The sequence below is a fragment of the Melanerpes formicivorus genome, unplaced genomic scaffold (assembly GCF_026170545.1).
Source record: "Melanerpes formicivorus ecotype bairdi unplaced genomic scaffold, bMelFor1.0.p_v2 SCAF_47, whole genome shotgun sequence".
Taxonomy (NCBI): domain Eukaryota; kingdom Metazoa; phylum Chordata; class Aves; order Piciformes; family Picidae; genus Melanerpes; species Melanerpes formicivorus.
Genome location: NW_027142399.1, coordinates 2,167,813 through 2,185,881, shown reverse-complemented (window position 1 = coordinate 2,185,881; position 18,069 = coordinate 2,167,813). Strand labels below are relative to the sequence as shown.

At 48.9% G+C, this 18,069-nt stretch overlaps 1 protein-coding gene across 4 annotated transcripts in view; it reads right to left on the bottom strand.

Moving 5' to 3' along the window:
* Positions 1 to 18,069, bottom strand: part of UBASH3B (ubiquitin associated and SH3 domain containing B) — a 278,462-nt gene that overhangs the window by 199,747 nt on the left and 60,646 nt on the right. For all 4 annotated transcript variants that reach the window (XR_010989934.1, XR_010989933.1, XM_068159991.1 and 1 more), the window contains exons 5-12: positions 17,080 to 17,249; positions 14,747 to 14,955; positions 9,822 to 9,957; positions 8,208 to 8,328; positions 7,260 to 7,382; positions 5,148 to 5,240; positions 3,600 to 3,744; positions 726 to 832 (exon numbers count right to left, since the gene is read on the bottom strand). Coding sequence is in view for 2 of the 4 variants with exons in the window: in XM_068159991.1 (XP_068016092.1) it covers positions 726 to 832; positions 3,600 to 3,744; positions 5,148 to 5,240; positions 7,260 to 7,382; positions 8,208 to 8,328; positions 9,822 to 9,957; positions 14,747 to 14,955; positions 17,080 to 17,249 (1,104 nt within the window). In the remaining 2 variants the exon portion in view is untranslated. The remainder of the gene's footprint in view (positions 1 to 725; positions 833 to 3,599; positions 3,745 to 5,147; positions 5,241 to 7,259; positions 7,383 to 8,207; positions 8,329 to 9,821; positions 9,958 to 14,746; positions 14,956 to 17,079; positions 17,250 to 18,069) is intronic.

Here is an 18,069-nt window from a genome sequence, read left to right as displayed (position 1 = left end):
TTCTGTCTCCTGCAGCTCTGGGGGTGAGGTTGCCAACTAATGGTATAAAGAAGGAAGAACTGGTGTTTGACTTGCTGTGATCCACCAGTTCCAGGACTACACAGCCACTATGCCTTTGATCCAGCAGTGAAGTCTGCACTGGGAGCTGGGCATTGCTGCAGATCATTGCTGAGGGTCAAGAGAAAGGATGCAGAATAGTCATGAGGTCTTGGGTGACAGGTTGGACTTGATGATCTCTGAGGTCTTTTCCAACCTTGTTGATTCTATGATTCTATTGAGGCTGGCAAAGACCCCTGAGATCATCAAGTCCAGCCTATGATCTAACACCATCACATCAGCTAAACCAGGCCACCAAGCGCCATATCCAATCTTAAAGACCTCCGGTGATGACAACTCCACCACCTCCCTGGGCAGTCCATCCTAGTGCCTAATTAACCTTCTGTGAGGAAGTGCTTCCTAATATCTAACCTAAAACCTCCCCTGGTGCAGCTTCATACCATGCCCACTTGTCCTGTCACTAGTTGCCTGGGAGAAGAGCCTGACCTCCACCTGACTACAGCTTCCTTTTAGGTAGCTGTAGGGAGTAATAAGGTCCCCTCTGGGTCTCCTCCAGGCTGAACAATCCCAGCTCCCTCAGCCTTTGAAGAAGGGAAGATTGGTCAGGAATATCTAAATCCACATCCCAGGGTGCTTGTCTTGTTTTTCACCCCCTCTGTGGCACTCACCTTTGCCTTTACATTCACTGATGATTTCTTTTGTTACTTGGTAGCTTCTACTTATATATGTATCATAAGATTCAGAAACCACTAACTTGCTGACAGGAATATGAGGTCTGTGAAGAGAAAAACAAGTGTGGTAGACTGGGAGAAGTCCTCAAGTTTAAAGTGCAAGTCATGCTTCATCTGCAAGGAGCCGCTTCTCTTAACTCTTTTAATTCCCCCAAACTGGGTCTCTTGTCAGGACCACCACGATGATTTTTTAGCCTTCCAGATGGAGATCTTTACCATTCCTGCAGCATTAAGATTGCTCAGTTAGCTGGGGAGGCCACATTGCACTTACTGAGGCACATATCCTCTGATCAGCAGATTTCAGGGTTCAGCCAGCTACCTAAAGTTAGTGAGTGGCAGGAGAACAGAATTTGTCCCCAGCAGGAGTGGGTGAGCAGGAAAGGACAGCAGGACAAGGACAGCATAGACACAGCCACCTGCAGACAGCCAAGTCAGCTCTGCTGGCTGGGAGCTGTGGTCACTGCTGCCCAAGCCCTCTGTGCCAGGCTGAGGTCTGCACTGGGCTACCACAGCCTCCAGCTTAGAGGGTGGGCTGACAACATCTGTGTCTGAGGAGTCTGGGCAGGTACAGGGTGGAAATGTGGAGTGTGGAGAAGGCAGCTGCTGGCTCTTTTCACTGCTTGTGCTTTGATGGTGAATGGCAGAGGCAAACTGCTGCTTTGGCCATCTGCAAAGATGAGCTGCTGGGAAATGTCTGGAATTAGCCAGCCCCCTCCTGGGCCCAGGGCATTTCAGTGAATTGCCTGGCAGGGCTCTGGCCAGTCCTATCATCTGGAGTAGGCTGATGTGCAGAGAGAAGCAGAAGGCTGTATTTTTGTGCTGTGGGACAAGGAAAAGCCCGAACTTTTCCCTCCATCCAGTGATCTGATCTATCCATAGGAATCACCCTTGTAAGGGGAGACAGAGAGCACCAGGAAGGCTGTCTCCCAGTCCCCTATTTAACCAGCTGACCACACAAGGGCAGGCTGAGTCTTCTGGTGCTGAGAATATTTGTTGTGGTCTTCCCAGAAGGCATGTGTTTCCTGCAGCAGAGCCTCTCCTGTGGTCCAGCTGCTCTGCTGAGTGCCAGCAGGGATAAATACAGTGTAAAGAATTCTATTTAGGTACCCTCAGCAAGTTGGAATTTCAGCTGGAGACCAAGAGGATGCATGACAAGTCATTTATGGTATAATTAGCTAGGAAAAACCAGCCCCATAGAGTTCTTTTTTTCTCCTTTTTCCATTTTTCCTCCTTGTTTCTAATGTCTCAGCTGCTTCTGTTCCACTTGAGGGCTTTTAAACACACAAGTGCGCTGGGACACCAGGCAGCACAAGTGTTTCTGGTGATCCCCTAAACCACAAAAGGCCAGCCACAAAATATTTGTCAGCAAGCCCCACGTAGGTGGAGATGTGCTGTGTGTCTATTCTAAATGTTTGCTGTTCATCTGACATTTCACAGCTCACACTGAGGCAGAAAGTGCTGCAAGACTGCAGAGCTCAGCAGTGAGGTGCAGTGGAGGACTGAACTGTGTGACTTGCCTGGAGTTTCCTTCTTTGTGGGAGCTCTTTTGGGTCTGGCTTGTAGAAGTGAATCACAAGTTGGGAGAGTAGGAAGCCTGAACAGATCATCTTGACTGTTCTTTGCCACATGACTGTTTCTGCTGGGTTTTATTTAGCCTCTCTCTCTGCAGCTTACAGTAAAAGGCATCTGTGTGTTAGGCTGGAGGGCATCAACTGCTGTGCTGCTGCGCTAGGGAGTCAGAAGAGTCTTGAGTTTCTCTCCAGCCTCAGGCTGCAGGTTGCTCCCAGCAGCCCTGTGGAGCTTGTTGGCAATGATATTGGGGAGACAGAGGTATGGACATATGGCTGGATAAAAGGAAAGCAGCAGAGGCTGGCAGCAAGGGCGTGAGGTCATGACGTGGAGCCAAACCAGGCACCAGGGCTGAACTGTGCAGATGGGGGGGGTGGTTGGCAGAAAGGCCAAGCATTGGGAAGGTCAGCTCTGTGCTTCTGGAGCAGCTGTCAGGGCCCCTGCAAGCTGAGCAAATTCTCTTTGTGCTTCCCTTTCTGCAAAGCCTGAGGAAAGATCAGTGGTGCTTAGCCATTTGCCATTCAAATGCTTTTTCCCCAGATGTTTAGTTTGTTGGCTTTCAGCAGCTGGGGTTGGGTTTTTTGTTTGTTTGTTTGGGGTTTTTGTTGACTACCATGGAAACCTGAGGAAAAAAAACCTGCTATTTTTTTTTGTCTACTAAGAAGTGATGAGCTCTTTGATAGAAAACTTCTGAATGTTGCTGTCCCAGGACTCTAAATGCCTGACAGATGTAGACAGGTTCCCCAGGGTGATGCAAAACTGAAGTTCCACCACCATGGTAATAATGAGAGACAGACAAGCTCTTTTTCCTCTGGGGAAGGGCAGGTGGGAATGAGCCCATGGTGCAGTTCAGCCTGTGGGTATGGTGGTCAGGGAACTGGGTCAGCAAAATTAGTTCTGTTAGCTGAGCCCAAACTCCTAAGCTTTAGTAAAGGGATTAAAGCAAAAGTATGTTGAGGGTTTCCTGGACACCTGAAACATGCAGAGGGTGGAAGGTGTAATGGAAAGAGGGCCTCCATGATCAGCAATATAGCTGGACCTTGCCAGTGACCTGGGATATCTGGTTTATAATAAGCCATTCTCAGGTCATGTTCAACACAGAAGCCTCCAACCTCTTCCAAGTTTATTCTGAGAGCCTCAGCAGCTCTTTCAGTCGCTGCTTCAAGATTCAGCCAAGTGCTACTCTTCAGAAACAAAGCCAAAAAGCAATGCAAGACCCTCTCACCCCCGCCTTGCTGCTACCTGTAGGTTGTATCAACGCTTAGAGTAGCTGCAGCTAAATCCACAGGGGGTATCCAGGCAGGTAGTGTGTTCCCAGAGACCCACTTGGTCCATTCAAACAAGCCTGGCTCTACTCGAATTTTCAGGTTGTTCTCTTGCTGCATCCCTGGGAAAGGGAGAAAGGAGAGCAGGTATCAGTGGAAGTAGCTGGGGAGGGAGGCAGCAAGACTTTGCAGCTTTAATACTTCAGTCTGAATGGAAATGATCTTTTCTTTTTCCCTCTCTCTGAGTAGTCAGCTGATTAACAGCAGGTATGAAAGGTGAAAGTATTTAATATAGGTCCAAGGCATATCATATGCCAGGGAATGTAAATCCCTTGGCCAGCAGCTGTGTGCAATATACTGACTGTTTTGGAGCTGGATTTTTGGCTGTTTCCAAAGCCAGGGCATCTCGTGCCTCTTTCACTACTTCCCTTCCCAGTGCCTGCAGTAAATTATTCTTACTGATGGCAGCAATTGCTGTGGGAGCATGCAGCAAGGAGCAGCTGCAGGAGCACAAGCAGGCAAGGGCACAGGGCATGCTGAGCTGGATGTGTTCACCCATCCCAAATGCTCTTCTGGCTTCTGCAGGGGGGGCGAGCAATAAATCCCACCCTGACCAGCAGCTGGTGGTGGTAGGCCCAGCATGCTGTTTGCCTAAGCACTTTTCACACCATGCAATTAGAAAAGGGCTCCTTCCAGGCAGTGCTGTGCTCAGGTAAAGTATATTCCCATGGAAATAATCCTCAGCCTGAGGTATCATTTGCTTGAGTCTCCCATGCCAGGGGTCCTTTTATCTGGTGTTTTTCCCAGAATGTGAGGAGAACTCAGCCTTTCCTACTTGTTGGGTTATAGGATCATGGAATTGTTAGGGACCTCAAGGATCATCTACTTCCAATCTCCCTGCCATGGCCAGGGACACCTCACATTGGATCAGGCTGCTCAGAGCCACATCCAGCCTGACCTTCAAAGCCTCCAGGGATGAGGCTTCCACCACCTCCCTGGGCAACCTGTGCCAGTCTCTCACCACCCTCCTGGGGAAGAACTTCTTCCTAACATCCAATCTGAATCTACCCATATCTAGTTTTGTTCCATCCCCCCCAATCCTGTCACTCCCTGACACCCTCAAAAGTCCCTCCCCAGCTTTCTTGTAGGTCCCCTTCAGATACTGGGAGGCCACAATTAGGTCTCCTCAGAGCCTTCTCCTCTCTAGACTGAACAACCCCAACTCCCTCAGTCTGTCCTCATAGGAGAGCAGCTCCAGCCCTCTGATCATCCTTGTGGCCTTTCTCTGGACACCTTCCAGCACCTCCAGATCCTTCCTGTACTAGGGGCTCCAGAACTGCACACAGTACTCCAAGTGGGGTCTCACTAGAACAGAGGAAGGGGGAGAATCACCTCCCTCAACCTGCTGGCCACACTTCTCCTGATGCAGCCCAGGATGTGCTTGGCTTTTCTGGGCTGCAAGTGCAGTTGGCTTTCTGGGCTGCAAGTGCAGTTGGCTTTCTGGGCTGCAAGTGCAAGTTCTTACCTTTCAGGATGTTGTGTGCTGTCTGTACACACCGCAGGGATGGGGAGCTGTAGATGTAGTCTACAATGGTATTTGTTTCTAGCAAGGCTTCACCTGCAAGCAAGTTTCAACACCCATGAATAAAACCAGACACTAACACCAATAGCAGCATGCAGGGTACCTGCCACCCAGCCAGGTGCTGAAGCAGCTTCCCAGGAGCACTGCTGGTGTTTGGGGAAAGATGTGTACCCATCAGATTGATTTCAGCAGCGTGCTGGGTGCTGTGCTGTGCAAAGCTGTTTACCCAGGAGAGGTTTTTCTGCATCTGTTGCTCCACATGCAGAGAAATGGCAGCAGCTTTGGCTCCCTTTCTGCTGCTCTTAGATTTAACCAGAGAGCAAAGGAAAACTGTAGAGAGCTTGAATTTGATTTGGGTTCATTTCTAAGCTGTAAATCAGAACGATTCAACTTGACTGGAGTTCAACTTAATGCATTAATGCTCAATTCTCCACAAGTATAAATTACCATCTCATCACACAGGTGGGAGATCGCTGGAAATGAGATAAGAATCAACTCCACCATTAAGGTTGTTAATATTCTTGCAGTGCCTAAGGGAGCCAAATGAGAAAAGGAATCTGCTCAGCACTGCACAGACTTGCAGCAGGGCAGAGTGATCTGTGAAGAGGCAGGACAAAGAAGTGGGAGCAAGAAGGGGGTTATTAACCTTAACTTCATGTGTTTAACGATGGCTGTAACTATGTCAAACTGCTCTATAAATCTCTGGAGAGAAGTGGGACCGTTTAGGAGGAGCCACACATCTTACAGCCCTCCTCGTTTGCTTTGGTCACCGGAGGAATTATGGCTCCAGGCAACCTCAAGGTCGAGGCTGTGCTGCAGCAGCAGTGGGCAGCAGTTGCCTGCAGATGGCCAGCGTGCCACAGCCAGCCTGGCAGGTTGATGGCTCCTGGGTCACGTAGGCAGCTGCCTACTCAGACCCATTTAATGATCTCAGCAAAGTGTGCTGTGACTGCTCCCAGATTCACCTTCTGTTCTGTGCATCCTGCGGGCCCCTGAAGCCACGTGGCTGGGAGTCTGAGCAGCCCTGCTGCTGCTGCACAGCCATTTCTGTTTGTTTCAAATGCAAGTATAATTTTAGCTGCCCCAGTTTGAGTGTGACCAACACCAAGTGCTCTGAAGGATTTGCATCTGAGAAGATGCTAAGTGCTGATCTCTGAAGCTCGTGTCTTTAAGGCTCCCCTAATCAAATGCTCTCTGACTAACAATTTTCTGTCTGTGTACTACCAGGCTCAGAAGGCAGAGATGAGGATGGGGGTGTGGATTTGGACTCTGGTTTTGCCACATCAATGTAAAGAAGGCAGGCTGGTAAAAGCAGATTGACAATCTGAAATCTGAGCCTGCACCTTGCTACACCAAAGTCACAGAAGAAAGCAGATTCTGCATGAGGTCACTGTCACACTGCTGCATTTCTCACCAGCACTGGGGATAACAGCATCTTCCAGTGGTGCAGATGTAAATCTGGGAGGTAGGAAATGCTCTGCAGCCACACTGCTGATGGCTCTGATTTCGTTCTGTGTCCTAGATTATCTGCTTTGCCTCTTCTTCAGCTGCAGCAGCTGAAGGAGACAAAGTTGCCTTTGAATCACAGAGTCATAGAATGGTTTTGGTGGGAAAAGACCTCTAAGATCATTGAGTCCCACCATCAATCTAGCACTACCATGTCCCAGACTGCCATGGCCACACTTCTCTTCAACACCTCCTGGGATGGTGACTCCACCACCTCCCTTGGCAGCCTGTTCCAATCCCTGACCATGCTTTGAGTCAAGATTATTTTTCCTAATACCCAACCTAACCATCCTGTGGCACAATTTCAGGCCATTTCCTCTCATTCAGTCACATGTTATTAAGGGAGAAGAGACCAACCCCCACCTCACTGCAGCTTCCTTTTGAAAGAAGGAGCTTGCTGGGGAAGGAGAAGAGACTTGGCAAAGGCTCCTGAAACATCTAAATCCTCTTAGTTCAAGGCATTTGCACTTTTTCTTTCTCTGGCTGGGTGTGTGGGAGGGAGATACCAAAGCTTCCTGGGCAAGTTCTTGCCTGAGGAAGATTACTTACCAACCAGCCTTGCCTGTGTGCAGCCCAGCACGGTGATTGGAGCATCTTTCTCATAGTCCCTGAAGCCGCCGCTCCTCTGAGGTAAGCTGTGAGGCATATTCAGGTTACTGCGCATGTACCTCCCTGTGGGAGCAGAATCACTGCATCAGAGAGAGCCAGGCAGCAGCACACCTGCTCCAGAGAATCACAGAATGGTCTACCTTGCAAGGGGTCTTAAACCTTATCTAGTTCCAACCCCCCTGCCATGGGCAGGGACACCTCTTGACTTGATTTGGCTGCTCAAGGCATCATCCAGCCTGGCCTTGAGGACCTCCAGGGAGGGAACATCTACAACCTATTCCAGAGTCTCACCACCTTTGTACTGAAGAACTGCTTCCTAAGTTCCAGTGTAACCCTGCTCTCCCTCAGCTTCAAACCATTCCCTCTTGTCCTGTCTCTAGGCACCTCTATGAAAAGTCCCTCCCCAGCTCTCCTGTAGCCCCTTCAGGTGCTGGAAGGCAGCTCCAAGGTCCCTCTAGAGTCTTCTCTTCTCCAGGCTGAACACCCCCAGCTTCCTCAGCCTGTCCTCATAGCAGAGGTGCTTCAGCCCTTGGATCATCTTTGTGGCCCTATTCTGGACTTGCAAAAATTCTCCTGATGGTAATAAATGTTTGCACTGGACACTGACCAGCAACATCATAGCTTCATTTCCAATAAAAATGCCCTTTGGCAACCTTACTTTAATGTAATCTTTCCTGCAACAGCTTCCTAAATATTAGCAGATGCATTCACTCCCTGGCTCGTGTTTCTGCTTCTGACTGCAGCCCTGCTCTGCCACACGTTGCTGCTCAAGGCAGCACTTTTGTGTTAGGAGATCACAGCTCCCATCTAAGCTTTGCCCTAGGCAGTCACCACTCTCCTTCCCTCATCTAAAACTAGAGGCCAAGAGCCCTGAGGGAGCTGGCTCACCTTTGGCATCAAAACACTGTGACAACCAGTACTTCCCAAACACGACATCCATCCTCTCCCCGTGTCTGCAGACAAACAGGCAGCGTTTCTGAGGCCCTGGCTGGCTGGTTATTCTCAGGGGCTGGAAGAAAAATGACAGGATATTTGACCTCCATCAAAGTGCAAGGGTTCTGCTGAGGTCTGATTTACTAACTGGAGTCAGGACCTCCTGCTTCATCCAGATGTGAGTACAGGAAACTCTTCTGAAGTTGGTAAATTTATGCTGGTATAAAGCTGCTTAAAGTGAGCAGAGGATGGGGCCCTGCTGCACCATGCTAAGAGCAGGATTGAGGGCAGCAGTGTCATAGATTCATAGAATGGCTTGGATTGGATTGGATTGGATTGGATTGGATTGGAGTGAGCAGAGGATGGGGCCCTGCTGCACCACGCTAAGAGCAGGATTGAGGGCAGCAGTGTCATAGATTCATAGAATGGCTTGGATTGGATTGGATTGGATTGGAGTGAGCAGAGGATGGGGCCCTGCTGCACCATGCTAAGAGCAGGATTGAGGGCAGCAGTGTCATAGATTCATAGAATGGCTTGGATTGGATTGGATTGGAGTGAGCAGAGGATGGGGCCCTGTTGCACCATGCTAAGAGCAGGATTGAGGGCAGCAGTGTCATAGATTCATAGAATGGCTTGGATTGGATTGGATTGGAGTGAGCAGAGGATGGGGCCCTGCTGCACCATGCTAAGAGCAGGATTGAGGGCAGCAGTGTCATAGATTCATAGAATGGCTTGGATTGGATTGGATTGGAGTGAGCAGAGGATGGGGCCCTGTTGCACCATGCTAAGAGCAGGATTGAGGGCAGCAGTGTCATAGATTCATAGAATGGCTTGGATTGGATTGGATTGCATTGGATTGGATTGGAGTGAGCAGAGGATGGGGCCCTGTTGCACCATGCTAAGAGCAGGATTGAGGGCAGCAGTGTCATAGATTCATAGAATGGCTTGGATTGGATTGGATTGGAGTGAGCAGAGGATGGGGCACTGCTGCACCATGCTAAGAGCAGGATTGAGGGCAGCAGTGTCATAGATTCATAGAATGGCTTGGATTGGCTTGGATTGGATTGGAGTGAGCAGAGGATGGGGCACTGCTGCACCATGCTAAGAGCAGGATTGAGGGCAGCAATGTCATAGATTCATAGAATGGCTTGGCTTGACTTGGCTTGGATTGGATTGGATTGGATTGGAAGGGACCTTAAAGGTCATCTAGCCTGCAAGGACACCTCCCACCAGCCCAGGTTGCTCAAGACCTCATCCAACCTGGCCTTGAACACCTCCAAGGAGGGGACATCCACAACCTCCCTGGGCAACCTGTTCCAATGTCTCCCCACCCTCACTGTCAAGAATTTCTTCCTACTCTCCAGTCTCAGTCTCCCCTCCTCAAGCTTCAAGTCATGTCTTCTGTGCCTGTAGTTATTTGTGTCATTGAGAAGCTTGTAGAGAACTTTAACTTGTAACCTGTGCTGCAGGCAGTGAAAGGACACCAGAGGGCAAGCTGGCAGGGAAAACTCTGCTGCTGGAATCTTGCCACTAGAGCTGTGTGTGGTTGATGTGTGTGTGTGGCCCTACCTGCACGTTCTGGCAGATGATAGTGAGTGGCCCTGCATCACCAGGTCCTTGGTCTTCCTGCTGTCTTCTTTCCAGAGCTCCATCAGTGAAGGCTTGAAGGGATGGGGAGGATGTAGTATTCAGAATTGAGTAGGACCTGCCAAAAATAGAAAGATGTTGGCTTTGGGAAGGCTTTGGACGACTTCTGCTCAGGCTGCAATAAGGAACTGATGATAATTACTCTTGTCATGTTATTACTTCTTCATTTGCATTTTAGTGCTGCCTAGGGAGCACCTTGCTGGGTGAGGTACACACCTGAAGAGACAAACCTCATTTCAACAGACTTTCTGTCTCCTTGGAAACAGTTTGATAGAATCACAGTTCCCAAACTTTGGTTCACAAGGCTCTGTCAGCCATTTCTCATGGAAAATCACAGAATGTCAGGGGCTGGAAAGAGATCATCTAGTCCAGCCCCCCTGCCAAAGCAGGATCACCTCTACCAGGCCACACAGGAAAAATGCCAAGACCTTCCTCACAGCCCCAGGATGCTCACTGACATCATCTGGGGACCAGCTGCAAATTGCTTACATGGTCTTGTGGACCAAAGTTTGGAAACTAATTGCTGCAGGGAGTTTTCACTCACCTTTGTAGCATAAGCTCTTGCTTCAGCAGAAAGCTGGGGCACAGTCCTGCACACAAAATAGCTTGCAGCCACTGTTGGGGACATGGCAGGCTCAGTCTGGGTTGTTGTCTCTGCATTGTTCAGTTCTGTCTATTCCAACTGCCATCTACAGTGGGGATTTATTCTCACCAGTGTTTCCTCTTAAGTGCAGCCAAAGGGCTAGGATAGATCCCATTCTCCCTCTGAATAAAGCTCTCGTGTCCACACTTTCAATGACTTTGACCTAGACCCTCAGGAGTAAACTCCTGACAGGCAATTACAGAAGCTGCAGTGACTCTGGTAGAATAAACCTTTATTAGAATAAACCAAACCAGGTTGGAAGAGACCTTCAAGATCATCGTGTCCAACCCATCAACCAATCCAACCCACCCAAACAGCTAACCCATGGCACCAAGCACCCCAGCAAGTCTCCTCCTGAACACCTTCAATGACGGCGACTCCACCACCTCCCCAGGCAACCCATTCCAATGGGCAATCACTCTCTCTGTATAGAACTTCTTCCTAACATCCAACCTGAACCTCCCCTGGTGCAGCCTGAGACTGTGTCCTCTTGTTCTGGTACTGGCTGCCTGGGAGAAGAGACCATCATCAGCCTGTCTACAACCTCCTTTCAGGTAGTTGTAGAGAGCAATAAGGTCACCCCTGAGTCTCCTCTTCTCCAGGCTAAGCAGCCCCAGCTCCCTCAGCCTCTCCTCACAGGGCTGTGTTCCAAACCCCTCACCAACTTTGTTGCTCTTCTCTGGACTCGTTCCAGCAAGTCAACCTCCTTCCTAAACTGAGGGGCCCAGAACTGGACACAGGACTCGAGGTGTGGCCTAACCAGTGCAGTGTACAGGGGCAGAATGACCTCCCTGCTCCTGCTGGCCACACTGTTCTTGATGCAGGCCAGGATGCCATTGGCCCTCTTGGCTGCCTGGGCACACTGCAGGCTCATGTTCAGCCTACCATCAACCAGCACCCTCAGGTCCCTCTCTGCCTGGCTGCTCTCCAGCCCCTCTGACCCCAGCCTGTAGCACTGCATGGGGTTGTTGTGGCCAATGTGCAGAACCTGGCACTTGGATGTGTTCAATCTCATGCCGTTGGATTCTGCCCATCTGTCCAGCCTGTCCAGGTCTCTCTGCAGAGCCTCTCTACCCTCCAGCAGATCAACTCCTGTCCCCAGCTTGGTGTCGTCAGCAAATTTACTGATGATGGACTCAATGCCCTCATCCAGATCATCAATAAAGATGTTAAAGAGCACAGGGCCCAGCACTGATGCTTGGGTGATTCAGTGCCACTGTTTGGGTTATGTTTGCTTAGTCACTACCAAAAATCAGTTATCAGATAGTGCATGTGGTCACTCACTTTGGAAGAAAGAGCTGCCAACGCCTGCGCTTTTCAGTGCCTTACATTTGTCAGAAGTTGCTTCTGACTAGTGCCTAGTTAGGATAAAATCTCAGAGGGGTGTTTCATCGCTGTTACAAGAACACCAAGTTTCTCTACCAATGGAATAAAAAATAGGTCATCTGCATTTTTGTGGAGAACTGAAATCATATGATCTGCATCTGCTTCAAGAAGGAAAAAGCACCACACTGTTGGTCCTGATGTTGGTCCCTTATCCTGTGTGACTTGCTCTGCAGGATAGGAGTGACACCGCTCCTGGTTTTATTAGGCAGGCACAAGATTCAGACCTGGAGTCTCTCAAGGCCCAGCCTTGTTTCATGGGCTATAAATCTGCCTCAAAAGCAAAGCCTTAAGCTTGTCTTCCTAGAGTGGCAGCCTGTTGGTCTGCAGGGACATCTTTGTGTAGTATGTTTGTACACACAAAGTTCTGTGTGCCAGGCAGAGCTCTTGGGGCACTGAGAAATGAGCCATAAAACCCCATGCCCTGCAAAGCTCAGCTTCTGCCTGAGCTGTGCGACAGAGAAACCTTTTTGAGATGCAATGAGCAGGATCTAGGTATCCAATTTTGCTGCATTAAATATAGAACAGTATTTTGCCTGTCATATCTCACGTGTGGCACAGCCAGGGTGCTGCAGCCCAGCCTGAGCTGTGTTTTCCTGACTCAGTAACACAGGATTTTTCACTTGAAGAATGCACTCTTTTGTAATGAGGAAGGAGAGCTTCATGGCAGTTTCTCCTTTCTTTTTCATCCTCTGCAGGGTGTCTACATGAAGGCAGCACAAACCAAGCCCTAGGATCACAGCATCGTTGGCCAACTGCAGCCTCAGTCCCAGCACAATGAGCTGGGTCCTGTCTCCTGCCCCTTGACAGCTCTCCTGCAGTCCTGGTGAGTACTGCTGTGCTTACTCTCGTGTCCATGAAATGAAGGCATCTGTGTGCTGTTCTCTTACCACAATGATCCTACTGTGAATACTGTGACCTAGGCAGCAGTGGTGCTTAGCTTGCTGTGCAGTTCTGACTTTCTGTAGTGCAATATTCCCTGAGGGAAGCCCTTGTGCAAAATGAGGCTGTTTCCGGCTATGTGACAACCTTGTTTGATAAATGCTCTGGCTTGCAAGCTCCAATTCATGATTTATAGTCTTTAGTGGTAATCAGGGAAGGGGCATTTCCTTTCTTTGCTTGTCTGGAGGCAGAGGTGCTGGAGTTACAAAACATTTGGCTTTCCTTATAGCTGCTGCTGCTGCAATAGTAACTCCTTCCCATGCTGCTCCCTAGGCCTCAGAACTCTTCCAGGCACTGTAAGAAAAACCAGGCTGCTGCAGTGGATGTGGGCTTGAGAGCATTTTGGCTGAGCAGTTTTAGGGGAAGTAAGGATGGTCTTGCTGGATTACAGAGTGGAGGAGAGTCTGGATTAAGTCCTGCCTTCATACAAACACTCTGATTGACTTTGACCATGTGTCTTGATTTTCATTTCTTTGAGCCCTGGCTACTGGAGATCTTTTCTTCCCTGGTAATGAAAGATGAGCTGGAGTTCAATGGTGACAGGCTCAGTGGAGACAGGTTTGCTCTCTTTGCCAAATATACAGATGAGAGCCCTTTTTATTAGTTGTGTTCATTTCTTAGAGAGCAGGCAAGACAAGAAAAGATGGTTGTGACAAGAGGGGTAAAAGAGTGATCTCTTGCTAGGCTAGTCCCTGCCTGACAGACTTCTGGGTTGGGGAGGACTCGGGGCTAAGCCAGGGCTGCCTTACAGAAAGGCACTGGCTGGTGGCAGTCACATCTGGAAGCCAGCCTGCAAGCTATGATTGCTCTGCTCTCCATCTGTCACTCACCATGCTGCATGTATTAAGCCAGAAAAGTCCCAGGCAAAGAAGAAGCCTGCTGCCCTTTCTGCTCTTTTTGTTTCCTGCATTTCCTTTGATTTGAGGAGCAGTTGGATCAGTTTCTATTCGAGTGCTGGGTTAGGTCAGTTCTGCTGGCTGGCCTGTGCTGACATGGGTTACTGAATGCTTTCCCTTTCTGCCTAGACTCTCCCTGCACAGGTCATGCTTTCCCACTGAAATCTGAAACAGTACCTGTCTGTATTTTGTTCTGTGTTTCCATCCCTTCCCTTTGTAACCAACCTGCTCACTGGTGTGACTGTAACCAAACTTTTGTACTTGCAACAGTGCTTAGGAGAGGGGCAGCAGACAGGAATGTGTCCCCTCTCCTTGTCACCTTCTGCTCTTGCATACCAACTATTCCCTACGATTTGTCAAAGGTATTTGGGTGTTTAGAGGTGAACACAGCCCTGCATTAGTGCCCAGACTCACCCCTCAAGCACTAGGTTTTCACTGCTGTTTAACAAACTCATCAAAATCAAGAGGCATAAGGCATAACCTTATTCAGAAGATGAGATCTGCATTCTCCTTGAAGCCAATGCAGGCAGGCAACTAACTGCTGCTGAAAATCCTGCTAAGTATCTTAAGAAACATTGCTTATCCCAAGTCCTTTTCCCCAGGGTATTATACACAAAGGATCTTGCTTCCCAAATTAATGCTCAAATTTAAACCTTTCTGATCCCAGTCCCATCACAGAGGTGTCTGCACAGCAGTGGCTCTACAGCAGCCATCTGCTCTGTTAACCAGCAGCAGCAACTCTGTGAGTAATAGTTGCTGTAACATCTTAGCTGAGCAAATCACATCGTCCTCTAATCCCAGGCACCGGGGACAGCATCTGCTCTCCCTTTGCTCAGGAGAGGGGACTTTGCATGCCAGTATATTCCCTGCCCAAGCAACCTTCTCAGCAGCCCCTGGGAAATTCTTCACTTACCCAAGTGAAATCACAGCTGCTGAGCCCTCTTTTTACAGCAATGGAAGCTGGCCTGAGCAGCTTTACCTACCCATGAAACACCCAGGTCCCACATTCATCCGCCTTCGTGATGTAATTTTCAGGCAGTAGCCCAGAGCAGCCAGTTGCAAGGGAAATGCCATAAATCCAGCCCTCACTTGTACTGGTTTGTTCCACTGGGGACATGAAAATAAAATCCCCTGGGACCAGCTCCAGTTCATCATCATTCTGGGGGGTGTAAGGATAGATCACTTGCAGAGTCTGGGGGAGAAACAGAAACACAAATGAATGAAAGGTTTGTTAATGGAAGGGAACTTCTAGCAGAGTGAGGCAGGAGCACTCCCATACTACACCTTTGACTTTAGCAAGGTGTGAACACCTCTCCGTGTAATGCAGCACCTTGTGCTTTATCCAGGGAAGCTTTACCTTGGGGGAATTCCTGCCACTTCCCACTCTGCTGTTGGAAAGGTTTTCTAACTATTTACTGCTCCTTCCCTCTTTGATTCTTTCACAACCAGGAGGGGAAAGAGGGATGATTTTTAGTGAGCAAAACCACCTGCTTAAATCTTAAAAGCCCTGTTAATATGGAACCAAATTCTTCCTGGGATGTGGTATTTACACAGCTCTAGTGGTCAGTGAGCATTTTGGTTTACCTATTGCTGCTTGATCTGAAAGAGGAGTTGTCCTTGTTGCTATTGCCTTTGGAGACAAGGCAGAGACAGCTGAGGGGCTAAGAGGTTTGACTCTGTGACATAACTGCTCTCCAAACTGTTCCTGAGGATGCCCAGGAAGAAACACAGCTGATGAGAGCTGCTGGGATGTGGCCACATTATTTTCTTTGTCTTTCCTAACATGGACAAGATTAAGTTAAAGGATAGGGGAAAGAACAGTGAGAAGAGCTCTGTAATCTTCAGTGGAGCATGAGGAATCCACATGCACTAGAAGTCTGTCAGTAACTTTCCTTGGCAATGGCTACAGCAGCTCCCCATTTAAAAGGAGAACAAACAGGACATTGTCCCTGGCCAAGCCTAGCTTCTGCAATGGCACTGTGCAAAATAAAACCATAATCTGCTGAGCAGCTCTGATCTCCTGATGGTGTCAGCCCATTTGTTCACTAATCCTCCTAGACTGCTTCTGGTCTCTTCAAAGGAAGATGGAAACTAGTCACCATCACCTGATACCAACACTTTCACACATGGCTGCCTGAAGTTAGATATGCAAAGATGTGAGCTGGTTTCCAGCAGCAGCTCCCTTTGCACTCAGTGAGAGTGTGGACTGCTTGCAGCTTCTAAAGAACAAGACTCTGTGGATAGGGAAAGAGGCTGTCATGCATGGGAAGCATGGCCTGGGCTGGGTCAGAGCATTATGCAGGAGAGACTTAGCTCTCCAGAAACTGTGGCACCTCTTTATTCTGTGGTGTATTACGTGCTGGACTAAAAGAACTTCTTTCCCACTTCACCACAGGTTTTGTGTCTGATTCTGAGCAATGCACTTTGGTGGGGTTAATCACCCCAACCTTAGGGGTCTAGTTAGCTTCTTAAGCCTGAGCAGGCACCTTGTGGATGTAGAAAGTAGAGCTCTTAGATGGGTCAGATGAGTCACTTTCTGGAGGTGCCCATTTCTCCTCAGACCAGCTCAGACTCAGAGGTTTTTAACTTGGGGATATTTAGAGGGAGGTGAGCTGAATCTCACATGTGGTTTCCCTACACCCAAGATCCCAATCTACAAAATTGAAATAATATCTTTTTCTTTTGCTGTATGTTGTGCTGGAAAACAACATTATTAAGAAAAATCTGTCAAGACCTGCAGATGTGGCAGTTATGGGATCCATGTGAGTAATGGAAGTACACAGGCCAGGAGGGGAAATGCATGAAATAACATGAAGTTTAACTAAATTCTGTGATTAATAACCATCTCAAGTCTGTACAGAAGAAATGGGTAGCAGTCAGGCTAAGGTACTGGCCTGGTTCTTGAGAGGTCAGACCAGCTTATGCTGAGCTAACAGGAGAGTCATTGTTAGAATTAATTAAACCAGCAGGACATTGTTCCCACAAGAAGCAAGAAACGAGGTGTGTGGGGGGGAAACAGCAAGTCTAGACAGTAGGAGTGAAAAAGCACAAAACAGGCAGGGTGGATGTTGGTTAAGATGACTGGTGGGGTGTGGGACATCTATATCCTGGGTGTCCTCGTGGGACCTGAGGCAAATTCCTTACTGCCTGCATAGTCTGCGCTGTGTACCCATACAGCTCTCGTTCATCATCTGAACGCTCTTGAGCTGCAAATGCAGCTCAAACAGCCTACAGCTCTGCTAAGTCCTCTTTTATTTTAGTTTCTTTCTTTGTTTTAACCCCAATCTTTGGCCTGGAAGAAGCTCCAAAGCTTTACCTCGTGGTTCACGAAGCGTATGTCCCGGGAGAATATGGCAGCGACCCAGTCGCAGCCCAGCTTGACATCAATGTTCTGTGCTAACTTCTCCAGCGTGGGCAGGTGGCTGGTCTGGAAGTGATAGGCCAGCGTCACGTGGAGCTGCTTCTTGTGGGGCTCCACATGAACATCTGCAATGAGAAGATGTCAGCTAACAGCAAGTGACTGTGGATTTGAGCAGCTTCTCAAAGTTGTAAGAGTGTCTGTCGCCTCCGGGCGGGAGCTGGGAGCTGAACTTCACAAGATAGATAGCTCAAGTGGAACAAATTTTGTAGGCCAGTATCTGAAAAGGCTTTGGGAAGTCCCTCTCTCTGCCTATTGCTGCCTTCCCAAATGTGCATTTGTAAAGGAGGCAGCTGTTCCCTCCCACTTCTGGATCAAGAAAAGTTGTAGGTTGCTGTCAGGTGGAAGTACTGCACTTCAGAGGTGTGATGAACCTTGCTCTCAACCAGGGGCAGAGACTTGCAGCTGTCCTGAGTGGTTCCCCTCAACGTGAGGAGGAACAACTTCACTGTGAGGGTCACGGAGTGCTGGAACAGGCTCCCCAGAGGGGTTGTGGAGTCTCCTCCTCTGGAGACTTTCAAGACCCATCTGGATGCGTTCTTGTGTGACCTGTGCTGGATTCTATGGTTCTGCTCTGGCAGGGTGTTGGACTCGATCTCTGGAGGTCCCTTCCACCCCCTAACATCCTGTGAGCCTGTTATGGGGTGACTGTCTAGCATGGAAACAGCCCAGGGACTCAGAATTTGCTGTATCTTGATGAACTTAAAGATCAGGCTAAGGCTGTGATAATGAAGCACTAAACCAGTTGTGCTGTGATTAGTCAAGGCTGAGCACTACAGCAACAGAGTGGGAGGATTAGTCAGGGAGCTATTATAGTGCACTAATGCTGTCCTTACTCTTAAGTTTGGAGGTACTCAGAGGACACCCAGAGAATCAGTTCAACAGTGG